Genomic DNA, 19,051 nt, shown 5'->3' with positions numbered 1-19,051 from the left:
AGGGCTGACTAGGAGCCCCAGAGCTGGGCTTATTCATTATTCAAAGTTATGTAAATGCCACTGGTTCCTGTGTATTATAATCCTGCCCCTCTCGCTGCTGCTTCTAGGGCCCTGACAGAAGGAGCCAGCTTTGTCGGTCTTGTCACCAACTCCCCACCTCCGCTACCCCGCCCACCGACTGTGCTTGCGTTCACCCCGTCCTAGGCTCTTGCCCAGATGTCCAGGGTAGACCCTCTCTCTAGCCAGCAGTCTACCACGGCTTTGGGGGGATGGCCCTGGCTTCAGGCATGTCTATACAAGCCCAAATAGATGGGGTTCTCATTTTTTAACATTTCCAAGGAAAGAATACCATAAGAGTACTCATATATATGTTTCAGTATCTCCAAAATCTACTTGATGGGATGGATTGCCCGAGGTCTTACTTAAATCCCTCTTGCTGCCTTGGAAGCCCACCCTTGAAATAGAATGCTCAATAATAAAATTCCCTTTAATCACACTTCCAAGAAGTCAAATATAATTATCAAGTCACTGCTCAGCCCGTGGCCCAGATGCACTCATCCTCGTTCCCTCCTTTCACCTTTCCAGACAGTTGAAGCCCCTCCCCAGCTGTCCTCACACCCCTTCACCCTACACCACACTCTCCTCTCTCAGTACCAGCCTTTCCCTTTCTCCCCTAATGTTTCCATGTGTTGAGGCTGAGAGATGAAGAATTGGGTCAGAGTTGCGATGGCATCGATTGCCTCTGCTTTCCCTTCTTTTCTGGCCTGGCTTTCCCCCCTCCCCCACCCCCAGCCTATTTTTAGCCCGACTCCGTGTTCCTCATTCTGGTTGGCAACCATGCCGGCCTCCTTCTCTCCGCTGCCCTTATCTCTCCCCTGCAGCCTGTGCACACCCCAGCTACCCTTGCAGAGGTCTCTTATTGCCTGCCCGACTGATTTTTATTTTCTTCCATCTTGAAGATATGCAGGTTCCTCCCAAAAGGAAGAACCCGGCCACGCTCAGGCAGAGGGAGACGATGCTGGTGTGCCCATTTTGGCAAGTCCTTCAACATAACTGAAACCCTGGTGTTGTCCTCTGACCCCTTCTACCATGGCTTTTCCTTTCCTCTTTGCCCACAGACTCTTTCTTCCCCACATCTCCTCTTCCCTTCTATAGTCCCAGCCCACCCAATCCCCCGAGCACCACCAACTTAAGAGCAGCTCTCTTCCTCCCGCTGGGACGTCTGGGCCCATTTCCTTTGACAGTGGGGATGGACAACATCCCAGCAGGTCCTCGCCTGCCTTCCTGGCCTGTACGTCGCCAGTCTCTTCTTTCCCAAGTCCCTGGTTTCTCTCCATTCCTCCCAGACCTCGTCCCTACCACGCACACCCCCCACCCCTGTGCATCCCCTGCCCCTCTTTATACTGTTTCTAGGACACACCAGGCTCATTTTTAAAGGGCCTTAGCCAGCTTAGGCAGAACTTGTCAGACATCCCCCACTTGTCCTTTCTCAGACTCCTCTAGACATTGGTCCCCTCCTTTAGCTGTCACCAACAAGCTGAATAAGGCTGGATATTTTGGAAGGGGAGCTGCAGCTGGCGGGGAAGGAGGGTGGTACTGAGAGGAGAAGAGACAGACAGGGAAAGCTTCCCAACACCCTGCTTGCCCAACTTTGTGGGCTTGGGAGTTGGTGGAAGCTGACACTGATTCCTTTCTCCGTTTCAGTTTTTCTCATGTTCCCCCCCACCCCACAATAATAACACAATGCTTGCTTTGCAATTTATTATATCATTTTGAACACATCCAGATATCTGCATGGCTCACTCCCTTTCTTCCTTCAGGTCTGCTCAAATACCGTACCACCCCGTGAGGGCTGCGCTGACCAGCCATCTAAAGTTACAACCCCTCCTCCAGCATTTCCTATCTTCTTCACCCTGGTCTCTTTTTATTTTTTTCCACTAAAGGACTTATCACCTTCTAACTTATGATGTACAGTACTTACGATGTAAGCTTCATGACAACAGGGATTTTTATCTGTTTATTCACTGATTTATTCACAATGCCTGGCACTTAGTAGAGACTCAATAAATATTTGTATATTGAATGAATGAATGATCTTATTTGAATGAATGAATGATCTTATTTGATCCTCACACGCCCCCCCCCAGAATTGATCAGCATTGTTCTGCCCATTTTACGGATATGATTATTCCCATTTTATAGAGGCTGAATTTCCAAGAACCACCTGAGATCTCTCAACAGAGCAGACTTGACAGGTTGTTGACGGGATTGGCTGGATTTTGATAACTCACTTGAAGAAATCAGTGCTAACCCATGACTCAGGCCTTTCAGGGCTCAGGCCGTTGAAGAGTCATTTCTCTGTGTTAGATTTCCCTTGGGAATATTTTTACTTTTATTCCCATTTCCCACTCTTTTCCCCTCAGTGACTCCTCACATTTTCCACCCCACCCAGTCCCGGCTTTTCTCTCCCCAGAGCATTTTAACTCCTATTCTCTGGGGTTGAAGTGGCCCCATCCGAAGCTCCTCCTGCTCGGGTTTCATCTGAGCGCACCCAGCCTCGCTGGAGTCCCTGCTGACACCCCCCAGCCCTCCACCCACCCCGGGGTGGTTATGAGTCTGTTCCCTTCCAAAGCAATTAGCACAAGGAGGCCAGCCGATTCGGTGCTAATGCTGTTTCATTAAGTGGGAGCAATCCTAATGATAATAAAATGGCACATTTAACATTCAAACATTGAACAGGGTTTCTAAGCGAGTGTGTGTCTCTCTTTCTTTCTGGTATAACAACTCCATCTTCATAAGGACCTGACAATATACACCTTAATGAGAGACTGGGGAGCTGAGCTTCATTATAGAACCAGAGAGAAGATGAAGACGAGGCAAAGAATCCAGAGAAAAGGGGTGCAATGCACTGAGGGGCTAAGGACTCCAAGAATTCCTTGGGTGATGATGGCACTCTGGTACTTTTTGGATGATTAGCGCCGAAAGAAATGAGGTCAAATGGAAAAGACTTTAATGCAGTGCAGTTATTTATTCATTTGTTTGTTCAGCAAATATTTATTGTACTCTAAGATAGCCTTGTTTTAAGGAGTATGTGATGGAGGTTCTAGTTTTAGGGAAAGGGACTCCAAGGACAGTAATGATCTAACAGAAATTATCTTGTTGACCCATGTTGGGCAGGTTTAGCTTAGCTCATCCCAAATTCATCAACTGTCTCAGGGGAGACAATTTTAACACCTGCCTTGGACCTTTGCCCCTTTCTGCTGAGCCATCCATCTCAAAGGCCCTTGCTACTCTGTGATTATAGAGTATCTGATTGACCTTCTGGAACAGGAAAATAGTGGGGTAGGGGAGCCAACTGGGAAAAGGGAGTGGATCGAATCATCAGGTATTTAGAAGGACTCAACACAGGCAGGAGACAAGGCTGTCACGGCCACTTCCTTCATCTGAGAAGTCTTCCCCAGCAGTGAGCTGAATTCCCAGTTTCAGTGCACAGAAGGGAAGCTGCTGACCTGGGGTCAAAGGTGGGCTTTGCCAAGGCTAGGGAAGCGACTGATTCGAAAAGGTGTCAAGTCATAGGATGGTGTTAATTTCATACTTAATTCATAGAGGATCTTCCCTACGACAGGGGACAGCTTAAATCCGTGCCCTAGGAAAAGGAGAGAAGGTCATCAAGCATCTTCAGAGATAGAGGCTGAGCTCCTTGGAAGGCCCCTCCTTATCCAGGCAGGGCTAACTCCCCTCTCGGTCTCATTCTGAAGCCAGGAGTTGCCTCCCACCGTGACTACCCCTTCTTCTCTGACTGCTCAGTGTTGAGACTCCAGGAGTTATCTGGCTGGCTAAGAGCATGTAAAATACCACTTGGCCTGATTCTGAGGTAGGCCAACCTTATGACACCCCATCTTCCCTTCCTTGGGCTCACCAGAGAATCCAGCCCCAATGACAATGTTGTCATACTTTGGGTGGCGATCGAGAACAAAGTGTTCATCAGGGGTGTTCTGGAAAGAAACAATCACGCCTGTGTACTCTGAGGATAGAGGGAGGAGAAAGAACTGCAGGCTCTCGAGAGGGAGTGGAGGGATGGGACTGGATTTCTTTCCAGAAAAGACAGGAATGGGGCAAAGAATGCTTTCTGTCCATGCCTCCTCCGGGTCTGCCAGTCTTTCTCATTTATCCATCTGCCTCTCTTCCCATCCAGAGCTATGAACACAGTAGGTGCTCTATTAATGCTTGTAAATGAACTTCAGCCAATATGCTTCAGGCTCTGGTGACATCTGCCTCTTCTCTCTGTCCCTAAGGCCTGCTCAACCGAAACGTCGTGCCAGAAATTCTTTTAGAGCTCTTCTGGGAAATAGTAGTGAAGGACTGCCAGGCATAAGCCTAATTTCCTAATGAAAAAGACTATGGGCAATCTCTAATGGGCCTTTCTCTGGTATAGGTAAACAGGGCCATAGATAGGAGCTTCTTTTTTAAAGGCACGTACTAGGTCAGGGGGTCAAGTTCTGTCTGCCTCCCTTAGCCCTGCACTCCAGAGCCACGGGGGGCCCAGCATGCTGCCCAGTCCCCTTACCGTGTACATGCAGTGCTCCAAGACGGCAGGTGCCGGCTCGAGGCCAGGTAAGTGATCTCTGACAAAGCGGCGCAGGATCTGTACGTCTTGGCTATCTGAGAATGCTGGTGGGCAGTCCCCCTCCTCGGGCTCTGCAGCGTTGCCGTGGTGATAGCAGACCTGGCTCCCAATCAGAGCAGGGTGAGCAGTGGCGGCCGGCCTCGCGTGCCAGCACCCCCAGCCACCAACACCCTCAGCCGAGGGGCCGGCCCGTGCACAGCATCCCCCCCCACCCCCCATCACTCCAACCTTCCCCCATTCTCACGGACGCTGTGTGCTGCCCCCTGAGGTTGCCTGTAGGTCCAGCCCCTCCAAACACACACACACACACACACACATCAACCCTTTGTTAGTGGCAGTGTTTAGGACTCGGGTCAGCTGAGGGTTTTGCCCTGGAAACAGGGGAGAGTAGGGAGAGGCTTCTGCTGCTCACCACCCGTTCTCAGGGAGTTTGCTGACGGGAAAGTTAGAGCAACTGCCTCAAGTTGGCCCGGCGCCTCTCAGCACTCCATCGGCCCTGCGGCTCACCTTCATCAGCCCCGGGCCCCCTTCTGCAGGCAGCCCGTACACGTGGTGGGGAGCCCCGCTGAGGTCCAGGGCCAGGAAGCACGGAAAGCCCTGGGACATACCATAGCATCCAGGAACTTTCTCTCGCCAGTGACACACATTGATCCGCAGGGTCTTAGAGCAGAGAAAGGATGTGAGAGGTGAAGGCAGAGAGCCAGGGGATTCCATAGACAAGGACGCTTTCTTCTGGGATACCCCAGCCCTTTACTACAAGCCTAGAAATCCAATTCTCATGTAACTTCCGTGTTACATACTGAATGTTATATTCCAAAAAGTCTCCTAAACTCTTGTCTCTTCCCCCATAACTGTACCCCAATCCTACTTCTCTCTCTCCGGGAGTTAATAATAGCCCACATTTATTGAATGCTTAATATAGGTCAGGCAGTCTCCTAAGGGCTTTTTCTACATCATGTAATAATTTATTTCTCAAATAGCCCTATGAGGTAGCTATGCTCCCCCACCTTATATAGAATAAAGCTAAGGCTCAGAAAGGTGAACTAATTTGCCCAAGGTCGTCCACGAGTATGTGGCAGATCCAGGATTCAAACCCAAGTGCATTTGTCTCCAAGGCCTCTTCTTTGAAATGCCAACTCTCAGGCTTCCATCCTCTCCCTCACCTGGAGAGGTAACTGGATTCCCAGGGGACGGAGGAGTCTGTTGGTCCAAGGACCTGCCGTGATGACCAAGCTCTTGGCTTGGTAACTTCTGGAGATGGTTTGCACCATGACTGGGAGCCCTGGTTTAATCTCTATCACCTTCTCTCCATCGTGCACCTTTCCTCCTAGCTGTCGAACTCTGTCCTGAAAGAGCAGGAAGAGGGAGAAACAAATTAGCTAAGTATGTGGTTCACCCTGGAAGACCAAGAGCCCTTCACTGTGGGAAGAAAAGACACTGCAAAATCTAGACCTCTTCCCACAGGGGCAAAGCCCTCCCCAAAAGGTCAAGACTGAAGCCAGTTGGGCAATGCTGCCATCAGGATGGAGGCTTGGAATGGTCAGTTGGAAACCAGGATGGGAAGCAGGGAGCTGCCCTGCCCTGGTGCTGTCTGGTCTTACCTGGAGGACTCTGAGGGCTTTGTCTGCATAGAGCACTCCTCCAGACTTGTCCAAAAGTCCCACTTCTCCCCTGGCCAACCGAATATTTGGGAAATGCTGCTTCAGTTCCTCAGATGGAAGATACTGGTGTTCCACCCCCTGCCTCGATAGAATGGCCTGGATTGTCTGAAATTCTGGGTTCTCCTTCATTGCCAGCAGCAGCAGTCCAGTCTGCCTAAGGAAGGAAAGGACACTGGGTGAGGGTATGTGTTAGGGCCCTGGGCTATTTATTCTCACTCTTCAGACGGGGTGCCTGGTCCAGGCTTGGAGACAGAGGGGAGTGGCAGCCCATGTTCAAAGAACAAGTAATGCCAACTAGATTCTGTCATCAAAATCCTAGTATTACAGAGCTTGTTTCCAGCACATTCTCAGGTCCATCTCTGGTTCTAACTGTTGGTTTGCATGTCCTTCCATCTCCATCCTCATGAGCAGGTCATTGAGAGCAGATGTCCAAGTCTTCTCTTATCTTCCACACCTTGAAAGTTGTAAGCGTTCAGTCAATCTGACAAGATTTCATCTCCTCTCTCTGTCCCCTGACCCCATTCAATATTTTGATCTCTCTATCTTGTATTCTCTTCTCCCCTCCACCCTGTCCCCTGCTGTTTTCTTTTCCATGTTCCTTTCCCTGTGATATTGTATTTGTCCCTTCCTGTGTGCCTGCCTGCAAACATGCCAGCTCTTGCCCTGGCATTTCCTCGCTGTGTGAACTAGATCTGGCTACTGACTTCTCTGGGCCCCGGGTTCCTCCTCTGGGGCCTGATGGACTATTATTGGCTCCCCTCTATCCAGGGACATGTGAAATGTAGTGGGGTCCACTGGGCGGGGGGCGATGATCACAGTGCCTGGAGGTTGCCACTCATTTAGTTGACAGGGACCAGGGAGGCTAAACCTGCAAAGCTCAAGAGGGTCCAACCCAAAACGCCAACAGCGCCCTCCTGCACAAACACTCATAGGTGGTCTCTAGGGCTCCAGCAATACGCTCGGTGGTTCTATGATTTTTGATTCTCCATATTCCTCCCTCTATTTGTGTTCCTTACTCCTCTTGGTCTTCGAAAGCTGTTTCTCTTCAATGCTTTCTTGTCTTTTTGTTACAAGCAACCAGAGCTCTTTTTTGGGGGAGGGGGATTGATCCCAACAATAGAAGGGTCACCCTGGCCCTTGGGGTCATTCCTTTGGTCCCTCTCGGTCTCAACAGCCTCATTGACCAGCCTCAGCCTGGCATATCCCTCAGGTACTGCGTATAAAGCTCGTAATAGCCTATAATGGAGTCTCATGGATATTACATGCTTCCAAATCCCACATTATCTGGTTGGGGGGATTAAAGAGAAGATCGGGAGGGGGTAGGGATATGGCGCACCCTGGGGCTGGTGTCAGTACACAGAGCTGCGCAGCGCGCCCAATCCATTGGCCATGGCCCCGCCTAGCCGGCAGTCACCGCTGGTGAGACAGCAAGGCAAGCTGCTGCCTCTTCGAAGCTCATCAGAGGAAAGATGCTGCAGAAATCTCCACAGGTCAGCAGACAGCCTTTTTTTTTTTTTTTTTTTTTTTTTTACTGTGGTCCCCCAAAGAACTTCAAATTGGTTCTCAAGCATTGAAAACTTGCCTAGTAAATTTTTGGTTGATAGGGTAATTAAGAAGTCACCAAGATGGGCTGGATAAAGGCTGGGATCCTATCCACGGAGGCTGGATAGGATTCTGGGAAAGATGTGGCTTAACCCCCACCTCACAGATGTTATGTCAGACCCCTGGCCTGGAAATTCCAAAGCAGCATCTTCTAACCCTGCCTGCAAACATGCCAGCTTTGGTATATTTGCTCATATACTTCACCTTTTCTTCCTGCCTTCTTTCATCCCTTCCTTTCTGTTTTCCTTGAAATAAGAACTCCTCTCACAGGGATGTACTGCATGGGGAAAATGAGCTCATGTCAAGACAGCGGGCAAAGTTGTGAAGTTATGAAATGCTGAGTGATGCTCTAATTCCCAAGCCGTCCTGTGGGGGTGAAGCGGGAGCTCCCCAACCCTGGAGTGATCAGTGAGCTGATTCCGCCAGTGAATGTAATTGTGCCGATTGCAATCATTTTGCTCCAGCTCTCTGCCCCTGTGGCATTTATTTCTTAGCCCAGATATTGATCTAACAGTGGGAAATTTTCCATCTGAATTTGCGATGCTGGACCCTCCCCTAGTCCGAAGATGCGTTTGGGAAATTCTCATTTTCCGTGGATCACAGCTGAGCCATTTGGCCTGAGGGAAACCGTGCGCTACTGGAGAGATGCCTCGGATTGGAGAGAGATTTTTGACCATTATGAGCAAATCGGAAATAAATGTAAAACACTGCCTGGAAATGCAGAGGCCTGTCATTATGGGAGATAGGTGAGAGGCTCCTGTGGGAAATGCTTAGAGAATTGGAAATCAGTCAATCAAGACCAGATTCATAGAATGGGCTCCCCCCAGCCCCCCAGTACGAAGATAGATGACTTCCATGGGCAGATTGAAAATCATTTTAAGTGCTTATTTTCTTAATGGCTTTTCCTAGATCCCAATAAACAGACTGCTCGTTCTGCATCAATTTTTCACCCCTGTTTCCTGGGCCTCCCTCTTCTCTGCTCAGACCTAGGAGGCCTTGTAGGGACAAGGGTATCTCCAGAAAAGAAGGAACCAGGGAGATCAGAAAACCACTGGTCAAGGCTGGTCTAGTAGGGAGGCACCTTGGAGCCAGGGCTTGGGTTGCCAGGGTTAGAAAGGGTGCTGCTCCAGCTCCCAGGCCCATCAGCTCTGTCGAGAGCATCTGGCATGAACCAAGCTTTCCGCCCAACACTAGTTGGAGGGAGCATGAGGGAGAGGTAATCCAAGATTTCTCCCAAGGGCCTTTTTTTTTGACTCCTCTGTGGTTCAACTAAAGCCAGAGACATGATGTATGAAGTTGCGGATCAGGGGATTTCTACCAGCCGCTATAGAAGGGCTAGGTATAGGGTGGAGTGGGGAGAAATTTGGGGGCAGAAACGGAGAAGAGGCAGCTCTCTCTGCAGCTCCCATCCCAGCCCCCAGCTTTCCCCTCGAAGGACTGTAAGTGCCAGGCAAAGCCAGCTCTCAGAGGCACCTCGGGGAAGGGTCTCACATGGAGACTTGGTGATGGCTGCTCTCTTTGTTGGATTTTGGAGGAGCTCTCTGCATTTCATCTTTCGCTTAGCAGCAGGCTGAGGTGGAATCGGTTAACAAAGACTGCTCCAGGGAGGGGATGTGGCTGACAAGCCAGACACTTCGCAGACACAGGAAACAGCAGCTGTGGAGGGGCCACCAGGCTCTGCCAGCAGCTGTATTGCCTGCGGCTGTGATCTTGTCTGATATTGTCAGCTAAGCAGGGGCAGCCAGGGTCAGGAGCCAGATAGTAGGACTCAAAGGGAGAAGGTGGGGAGGGAAAAGGATGGGCCACAGAGCTAGGATTTGCTGTTGGTACCGACAGCCTGGCTCTACACATCAACGAAAGGGTCAGACATGTGATCTGACCCACATGTCTGTGTCTGCTCCCAACATATATGCAAATATTCTGAACTCACCCATGTTCAGTGTGCCACTGTCACAGGCAGCAGTGGAACAGAATCAAAAGAAATGGGCAAACATCTTAACTACCAATTCCTCTACGATTTTTTTTTTAATCATCATCATCAAACAGCGTTAAGTAGGTGCACTCACATCTGTCATTATTCTAGAAGAACCTGGGGAGAAATAAGAACCACAAAGAAGATGAATCATTTGGAAAATCAGAATTAGAAGCAAAAGCAAAAGGAATTAGAATAGCTTTAGGCCCCAAGATAGAGCTGTTTTTGAGTACCATTCTGAGATCGGGAAGTATCTGTTCTGGATCTCTACTATTGCAAAAGAACCATAGAAATTAGTGTGCCTGAGTACCTAGGTTAGCCACAAGAAAAAACTTGCTAATAGAATTAAGAATAAAACCTTGCACTCTATAGCACTTCAAAGGGTTTTCAAAGCACACACGTATTACTCTCCATTGTTTTGTGATTGAGGCTGTGAGGTGTTGGAATGTTTTTGTTTTTGTTTTTTAAGCGGGACTATGCTATTTCCCTGTCTTTAAATGTGCATTAGTAGTTCTGGCTCGAAGCTGTTATGTACCCCAGAAAAGCCATCTTCTTTCAATCCAGTCTTTTGGGGGCAGACCTACTGTTGAGTGGGACCCCTTGATTAGGTTGTTTCCATGGAGATGTGACCCCACCCATTCAAGGTGGGTCTTAATCTTTTCCTGGAGCCCTTTATGAGAGAGAAGTCAGAGCTGACACAGAGAGCAGAGAGATGAAACCAGACCCAGACGTTTGGAGACCCAGAGTGTGCCCTGGAGGAGGTAAACAGGGACCCACAGGCGCTTAGAGAGAAAGCAGCCAGAGGTCTGGAGAGAGGGCCAGCAGTGGCTGCCAGGCGCCTTCCCCTGTGACAGAGGAACGCGGACGCAATTGGCCTTTCTTGGGTGAAGGAACCTCTTGCTGATGCCTTAATTTGAACATTTTCATCATCTTAGAAGTGTAAATGTGTAACCTAATAAATCCCCTTTGTAAAAGCCAAATCCAATTCTGGTATATTGCATTCCCGCAGCTTTAGCAAATGGAAACAGTAGTCTTTTGACCAGGGATGACTTAGGCATGAACTTGTTTGGAGACAGGGGAATGGCCAAGATAACCAACTTTCAGTTTCTTCTTTCAGACTCCCACTGGTGGGCCAAATCTGGCCTGTCGCCTGTTTCTGCATGGCCCTTAAGCCGAGATAGTTTTCTATATTTTTAATGGTTGATAAAAAAGCAAAAGAAGAATATTTTGTGACACATGAAAATTATATGAAATTTGAATTCCAGTGTCTATAAATAAAGTGTTATTGGAACACAGCCATGCGCATTCGTGTGTTATCCGTGGCTGCTTGCTTTCACGTCACAATGGCAGAGTCGAATAACTGGCAGCCGAGTAGTTGCGCAGAGACCATACGGCCAGCCAAAGCCCAAAATACTTACTGTGTGGCCCTTTACAGAAACTTTGCCAACCCCTGTTCTAAACTAAGTATAGTAATTATGTGATTTAATTTAATGGGTTAAAACCCTGACTGTACAGAAGCACCCTTCTCGTAAGGAGGGGAGAATTAAGTGAGTTAATCTGTTTCAAGTACCCTGAACACCCCTAGTTCCTTCTCGTAAACACTCAATATGTGTTCTCTCGTATTATTATTTGCCCAATACTGTTCTAAGCCCTTTATACACTTGTCCTCATGGCAGCCTCACCTGTAAAATCGGTATTACTGCTCCTGTTTTACAGATAAGAAAAAAGAGTCTCACCGAGGTGAAACGGCTTGCTCTAGACCACACAGCTGGGAGATACGTCAGAGCTGAGAGCTAAAGGCAGGTCTGACTGGTTCCAAAGCCCTTCCCAAGTTCCTGTCTTCCTGCCTAAGAGGTGGACTGTGAGATTATAAGCATCTCCCAGCCAAGCGTCTCTGTTGCTGCCTCCTGCAGCCGTCCCCTAGATGCCCGTGGTTGCTTTCTCCCATCTGACTCGTCCTGCCCATCTCTTAAGCGAGGCAGGACGTGGCTGACCCAGAGTAGACAGAAGGAGCTGTCGATTCTTCTTGAAAGTTGCTAGGCATTGTGCCAAGCATTTTACAAAAGCCTCATTTAATTTACTCCAAGCCCTCTAAGGAGAAGTGAGGCACAGAGAAGTGAAGAAACTTTTCCAAGTTTGCACAGCTGGTAAGAGGCAGAGCACACAGGCAAACCGAAGCTTCTCTGACTCAAGAATTGCCAGGCCCGCTCCTTAACATCTCTGAGTTGCCTCATTCTCTGCAGGGAAGAAGTTTGCCCTCCAAGGCCTCGGGCAGTTCTTTTAGTACAGGATACTCACCAGTATCCACAGAGGGCTGACAGAGAGGGGTCCCTTTGCCAGACCACCCCTCAGCAAGAAATGCTCCTTTATTTGGGTGCTGGGTGCATTAGCTCCCTGTGGTTGGAACAAATCCGTAATTAGCGGCCCTGGCTCTATTTGCATAATGGATTTCATTTTGTTCTTAAGTTAATGGTGTTTTTGCAACAGAACAGTAACCTCTTGGTTCCTGGCCATTAAAATAACTGCCACCCTGTAGGGCAGAGGAGCAGTTTTTGTAGGGAGTTCAGTTAAAAGCCGCAGAGGAGGTAGGAGGGGTAGTTAAGGTTCTCTCGTTTCACGGGCTGTCTGTCTTCTTCCTCTTGAGTGTCTGAAAGGTCAGTGGGGGTGGGGCGGGGTTGGGAGTGGGGTGGGGACTGGAAGGTTAGAGAGAGCCATGAGGGCAACGGGGAAATAGCTGCAGGCTTGCTCCATGGTAGGCAATCCAGCCTGAGGAGCATCTCCTGTTGTTCCTATGGGAGGAGGGATTCAGAGAGAATGAAATGGATTTATAGGGTCATCACGGGGCTGAGGGCCCAGCGTGAAAAGTTGCAATGATACCAATCGAAATAAAGAGAATTAAGCAAGTGGCTTCCTCCTCTATTTCAATCTCTGCCCAAAAAGAATCTCAGATGGTTCCACAGAGGTATAGATACAAACACCCACAGATTCTAAGCAGGCCTGCCCAACTCTGGGCACCTACCCTCTGTCATTCCAGCAGTTTTCTCAACACACCCTCCGCCAGCCCTAGACACACAGGCTGAACCAAGTCCTGGCGCTCATAGGGGCGCCAGCGGGCTGCCCCTGTGGGGGATCATGAAGAAGTGAGCAGAATGTTTCCAGGCTCTTCCCTGGGCCCTGGGTCCCTCCCACCACATTTCAAGTGTCCATGGCGCTGTCATCCCCCATACTAATAGATCCTGCAGGAGTGGGGCCCCAGGATTCAAGGAATTCCTCCCCCAAGATCCAAGGGAACCTGTAGAGTTGGTTTCCAGCTTCATGCTCCAGCTGAACCCACAGACGGTAGCACTCCTCCATCATCTGGGTATAAAAGTCTGCGGAGTATGCCTTTCGGATAATCCTGCTCAGTCCGTGGGAGCTGCCTCGGGAGTGCGGTAGAAAGAACTGGAAGTGGAAATCGAGAAAGACAATTGGAGCGGCACCCAACACTCCTTAGAGGACCCATCTCATCCTGTGCTGCCCACCAGGAACCACTTATTCTTAAAATGCTTGCATGCCATCTTTCCAAAATCCTCCCTTTGTGGCCGATTTGCCAATTGGTTGTCAGACTAGAAGTTCTTCGGCAGCACGAACTAAGGCTTCCTTTTCGCTGACATCATTCACATTAGTAAGTCCCTTTTGTTAGCTAGTCTTCAATCATCCTGCAGCAATCTCACCCCCCTTAAGAGTAGCAGAGCACCAAAATTAGAAAGAACCTGCGAGATCACACTCATCTCGCCCTCTCATTTTATAGACAAAGAAGTGATGTTGACTTTGTCTCTCTGTGGCTTAGGATCATTTAGGACCAGGGAACCACCTTGGAAATTAGCAAAAATGGGGAGTTTTCTGAAAGGTTGGACCTGGAACCCCTCGAATTTTGAAAAAAAAAAAAAAAAAAAACCTGATAGAGAAATGAAAAAGGTTTTCTAACCACTGCAGCTCACTGCCTCTGGAGGGCAGAACGGGAGGGGGGTAGAAAGCTTTGGCTGGTGGGCTGGGCACAGTGGCCTCTGTGGACTGCGCTGCGTGAGGTCACCTTCTCTTTAATGAAAAAGAAGACCTGGGTCTCACTTGCTGTGTTCAAACAAGGAGGCCGCTATTATCTGTAGGTAGCAGAAAATATCTCAGGTGAGAGGCCAGGAATACGTAGGGAAGGATCTCACCTCTAAGGCTAGCAAATCAGCCTTTGCCTCTAGGCAAAATTATCTTTATTAAGGTTTTTCAGAGCTGGACTGATTATTTTCCTGGGTCGGGTCAACCAGTTTGAAACAGAAGCGACTGGAGGACAAGGAGAACAAAAACAGAACGTGGAATGCTTCTTGATCAAGGGCAGTAAAAAGAGGAAATGTGCCTAGAAACCCAGTAGGGACCTGAGGGAAGGTGGACATTTCTTTGAACTGACATAGCACACACAAATTGCACAGAGGTCTTTGTCATCCAAGCCCTCTGGCCTAGCCCCATAACCTGCTGGGCTCTGAAAACTCCCCTCCTGGAGAAGAATGGACAGTCCTTCGGGTCAGGAGGACAGAGGAGGCACAGTACCTGCTCCAGCAGGAGAGTCTTCTTCCCACGTTTGGCTAAGTGGTATGCCGTGAAGCAGCCCTGGATACCTGCCCCAATCACAATGGCATCAAAAAGCTCTTTCTGGGAAGCCATGGGGCCTGCTTAGTCAGCGCTGCAGCCACAGAGCCCACAAAGAAGGCAAAAAAGGAGGGCTTCCAGCAGAAAGAGGAGGAGGAAGGCAAAGTCCAGTCTGGTCAGCATTCCCACAATCCCCCGGGCCTGCGTCCCTCTCCCCACCCCCAAAGCCTGGCGCCGAGCTCACCCTCTGCCTCCCCTGCAGAGTAGAGCCGGGTAGTCTGATTTGTGAGGTTTCGCCCAGCTCAGCTGCCGGCCTCACCCTTGCATCCCTCTAGCTTTCTATTCTTGGCTCAATGATTGTCATGCAAATGGGCTCCTTCCTATGCCACCTTCCTGTCTCATTATGATCTTTGTCTCTGGACTTCGGCCCTGGAATTTCAATGCCGCCCAGACCAAGCTGGGCACCAGGAATGCTGCCTCCCCCTGCTGGCTTCCCTCTCTTTAGCCTGATTTCTTTTGGAGATTCTAGAGGGCCAAACTAAGGACTTGGCAGTACGCCCAGGGTAAGGCCCAGCTGCCTGGTGAGTGGCGAGGTCAGGCGGTAAATGCAGGGGCCAGTTGGGAGGGCCCATTTTTGGATTATGAAATTATTCTCAGCATGTTTCACTTTCGTTTTTGAAAGGAAGAAGAAATGGTCTTTAAAAAAGGAGAAGGGGAGAGTGAGAGGAGGAATCTTCTCAGGCCCCGAGAGGCAGCCGGCCTAGTGCATAGGGACCCTGTGGGAAGTGCTCCCTCTGTGCTAGGAAATGTGCTAAATAAGTACTTTTACAGTCACTCAAGACAGATCCAGGTTTCGTAGGGCCCGATTCTTATGCAATTTGGAATGTTTTCCAGAAAAACAAAAGTCATGAATACGAAATTAGATGCCAGGACTTGGAAGAGAGCGTGTGTTAGGAGCCCTGCGGTGGAAGTTTCATTAGCTTCACGGTAAGTCTGCCTCCACACGCATTATCATGTTTAATCCTCGCAGCCCTAGGAGTAAATGTTTTTATCCCCACTTTTGGCGCATTAAAGATAACCCCGATTTCTTTGACATCCGTCCTGGCCCAGGCACTGTGACTGCCTCGAACAATAGAATACGGCAGAAGAGATGCTGTGACAGTTTCCGGCCCCGACTTTATGAAACTGGCAACTTCCACTTCTTGTCTTGGGATACTCACTCTTGGCGCTCTGAGCTGACATGTTGGAAGTCCAAATACCCTGTTGGAGAGACCATGTAGAGAGGCTCTGAGACTGCGCGGAGCAGGAGAGGGGCCCCGCTGGGCTTGACAAAGCCCCAGACATGCGACTGAAGCCACCTTGGACCCTCCAGCCCCACCCAGCCACCAGCCAAATGCCACCGTGACCCGATCAATCACGTGGAGCAGAAGAACCACCCGGCTAAGCCCCACCTGAATCCCTACTGGCGAAATTATGGTATAGAATAAAATGGTGGTTGTTTTTAGCTGCTATGTTTTGGGGCCGCCTCTTACTCAGCAATAACGGAAACACCAATTTATAGCCAGAGATGCTAAGGCGTACAGAGGTTATAACTGCCCAAAGCCGCCTGCCTGGGAAACAAAGGAACCGAGACGTGGACCTAGATTTGTTTGATCCAGAATCCATTTCCTCAACTACCATGCTCTCCAGAGGATTAGTCAGAATTTGCACTAAAGATACAGATGTCAATATTTTTGCTGTTTCTCTCCTGGCCATACTGTGAGTGGGAGAAATGATGAACTGGGAAGCCCACATGACTACTGGCAGCTGCCCAGCGTGCCCGCCCTCAGCAATGCCCCTCATTCTGCAAATAATGTCCCAGGGTGGCCTTGGCAACTAGCCGTTATCTCAGCCCAGCCCTTCCTTTCCTAGGAAAATGGGGACCCAGAGAGAGGATACCATCTGACTGGCTTTTTGTTTTTATTGTGAAAAACAATAAAATCACTCTAGAGTCCAGAAGGCATCTTAAGTCCACCCCACCCCCACCCACATGGAACAGGACAGCACCCACCTCGCAGCAGCTCCCCTAGAGTAAAAAAACGGCAGATATAACTGAGAAAAATGTGCTATTTTAAGTATGTAAAGGCTTGATATAAACATATAAGTTCAGCCCGCAGATTCCTCTTGAGAAGATGTCAGAGGAGATGTACAGTTAACACACAAGGAAAAGCAGACAATAAATCCTCACGTGGAAGAATGCCCAGTCTCAACGGCAATGAAAGAAATGAGAATTACATAACTTGAAGGTACTATTATATGACTTATAAATGAACAAAAATAAATAAAAATGATTAACTCTCTTGTCATTACTGTGGGGACAGAGATAGGGTGCCACAGCAATTCAGGTTGTCTAGGACTTCTGGAGATTGCGATGGCAAGGTGCAACTAGAAAATGGTAAAATCGTTCATAGCTTCTGACCTGTAAATTCTGCCGGGAGAACTATACTCCAAAGAAATATCCAGGGTGGGAAAAAGGCATTTGCATGAAGGTATTCGTATCTGTGCTTTTATAAGATTGAAAAAAAAAAAAAGAAAGAAAGAAACACCCCAACAAAGGGGAACAGCTGAATGTGGTGTGTTAACACAATGCAATACTATGTGGCTATTTTAAATGACAAGCAGAGGACTAATGTGTATATTAAGTAAGACAGAGAAAAAGAAGCAGAGCACAAACAGGCAGGTATGGCTCGTAACCATACATGTGTGTATTTTCAAAGATCTAAAGATCGTTTGGTGAGGAAATTGAGCTTAATGCTCACTCTATAAAAATTGCTCCCATTCATAATTTGTAAAAGAAGAAAGAAAAATCCCCTAGGGAAACAGATGCTTCAGAACTCCCTAGTCACTGGGTCCGGGGGCTAGGAAGTTCTTTCTTTGTTCTAATCTCAGTTCTTCCTGCTGCCCCCCAACATTTTTTTATTGTTCAGTCCTCAGGGAGGCTGCAAAGCGGCTCTGTCTCTCCTCTCTTTTGTTAAATAGAATATCCCTTAGGAGATGAGATGAGAATGCCATTCCCCTGTCCCTACTTCACAAGCCTGCCCTGGATTTCTGGACTTAAGCATTCTGCTCCTTGTTAAGAATTTCAAACAGCTCCTCCGAAAGCACATACTGGCCATGGTCCAACTTCGACATGAAAAGCAGATCGACTTCTGAAGATTTCCCTTTCTCTCAGGGCTACCCATCCTTGTGGACATCCTGACAGGGGTAGGCAGAGGGAAGCGATCCCCTCGAATCCCATTTTAACCCCCATTCTGGGGAGGAAGACTATTAAAAAGAGAGCCAGCAGCCTTACACCTTGCTGCTTGTGTGTCAGCAATTGCTGCTCTTGTCCCGGGGCAGAGACGCCGAGGATATGAGGCTGAGCTGCTCATCCGATGGCTTGATTGACACTTTGCAGACGGGGGTGGGAGAGCTGAGCCAGGCAAGCAGCAAGCTGTTCAGCTCAGAAATAATGAGAGGACCCAAATCGGGAGAGAGCGGGGAATAAATAAGAGAGACCCGGAGTTGAATGGCGAGGGAGCAGCTTCTGTTCTCTTCTCTGCCCCACTTGTGTAAGGAGCTGGAGCCTGGGGCAAGGACACAGGCAGGCAGGCAGGCCAGGAAGCCACCTCTCTGGACCCATCCTGCCAGCTGCCGGGGGAGGGGGGATTGGGGGGGCGGGGGGAGGGATGGCGTTTGGGACCCTGAGTGTGCAGAGGATGTCAGCGTGTGTAAATGAAGAGCAGCAGAAGCAGGATGTGTGCGTGGTCTCCAGACACACGGCAGACCCTCTCTGTGTCTCAGGTTTATTGTTTATTTCCCTTCCTCTGCCCCCCTCCCCTTGCCCTGGGCCACCCTTACATCCTCTCTCACCTGGATTGTTGCATTAACCTTATAAGGAGTTTCCTTGCGCCTTTTAATCTAGCCTTCACATTCCTGTCAGATTCATTTCTTTAAATGGCAAATCCAAATTGGTCACTCTCCTGCTGAAAATTCTTTATTAGCTGTCCATCTCCTATAAGATAAAAGCGAAACTCCTGGGCTTGGCACACAAGGCGGTTCACGTGTGGCCTCTGCCTGCCCCTGCGGCTCCATTGTGTCCCTTCTCACTGTGATCTGTGTGCTCTGGCAATGCAGACCGAGAGCGGTCCCGAGCCTCGCCAGGATCATGCCAGATTTTCCACCCCCCACAAGCAGACTCGGAAGGGATCTCTCCTACCCTATCACGTTCTACATGCATCTCAGTTATAAAAATTAATGCATCATATGGCATTGGTCTGCTTGTCTGCCTTCCCTGTAAACTCACTAAGGGGAGAGAAGCTCTTCTTTTTATTGTTGTTTCTACATCCGTGTGAACAAAAGGGTACACTGTAAAAAAGGAACTCCCATCCCACCCTATCCCTGGCTGGTTATTTCCCTCATCAGATGCCACACTCCTATTATTTTCTTTTGTATCCTTCCAGAGATGTTCTATCATTATACAAATAAACATACGTATATATATGCTTATATATGTGTAAATGTATATATTTTATCTCAAAATGTAGCTTGCTT

At 48.9% G+C, this 19,051-nt stretch overlaps 1 protein-coding gene and 1 long non-coding RNA gene across 3 annotated transcripts; one reads left to right on the top strand and one right to left on the bottom strand.

Moving 5' to 3' along the window:
- Positions 1-2,992: 2,992 nt before the first annotated feature.
- Positions 2,993-18,647, bottom strand: PIPOX (pipecolic acid and sarcosine oxidase). 2 transcript variants are annotated; one of them, XM_077165364.1, is made up of 9 exons: positions 18,371-18,647; positions 15,700-15,739; positions 13,155-13,303; positions 6,229-6,442; positions 5,791-5,973; positions 5,135-5,287; positions 4,568-4,726; positions 3,920-3,995; positions 2,993-3,646 (listed from the first exon to the last, which is right to left on the bottom strand). In XM_077165364.1, exons 1-9 carry the CDS (start codon positions 18,382-18,384, stop codon positions 3,516-3,518), a joined length of 1,119 nt encoding a protein of 372 aa, XP_077021479.1. In that variant the 5' UTR covers positions 18,385-18,647; the 3' UTR covers positions 2,993-3,515. The 2 variants fall into 2 exon arrangements, with proteins under 2 accessions (XP_077021479.1, XP_077021478.1); XM_077165363.1 differs by lacking the exons at positions 15,700-15,739; positions 18,371-18,647 and adding an exon at positions 14,441-14,630.
- On the top strand, positions 14,781-16,785 carry LOC143687931 (uncharacterized). The gene is made up of 3 exons (XR_013177754.1): positions 14,781-15,042; positions 15,374-15,466; positions 15,590-16,785. It is a non-coding gene; the product is annotated as an uncharacterized LOC143687931 (long non-coding RNA).
- Positions 18,648-19,051: the final 404 nt, after the last annotated feature.

Source organism: Tamandua tetradactyla, chromosome 6 (assembly GCF_023851605.1).
Source record: "Tamandua tetradactyla isolate mTamTet1 chromosome 6, mTamTet1.pri, whole genome shotgun sequence".
Taxonomy (NCBI): domain Eukaryota; kingdom Metazoa; phylum Chordata; class Mammalia; order Pilosa; family Myrmecophagidae; genus Tamandua; species Tamandua tetradactyla.
The sequence above is the reverse complement of the archived record's forward strand: the minus strand, read 5'-3'. Positions and strand labels throughout refer to the sequence as shown.

Bases quoted from the DNA above. Each gene is read 5' to 3' on its own strand.
- PIPOX (XM_077165363.1), bottom strand. From the start codon at position 14,554: ATGGCTTCCCAGAAAGAGCTTTTTGATGCCATTGTGATTGGGGCAGGT. The intron at 5,974-6,228 runs GTAAGACCAGAC...CTGCTCTTTCAG, and splicing joins AAGCCCTCAGAGTCCTCCAG to GACAGAGTTCGACAGCTAGG. The intron at 4,727-5,134 runs GTGAGCCGCAGG...ATTGGGAGCCAG, and splicing joins GGGGCCCGGGGCTGATGAAG to GTCTGCTATCACCACGGCAA.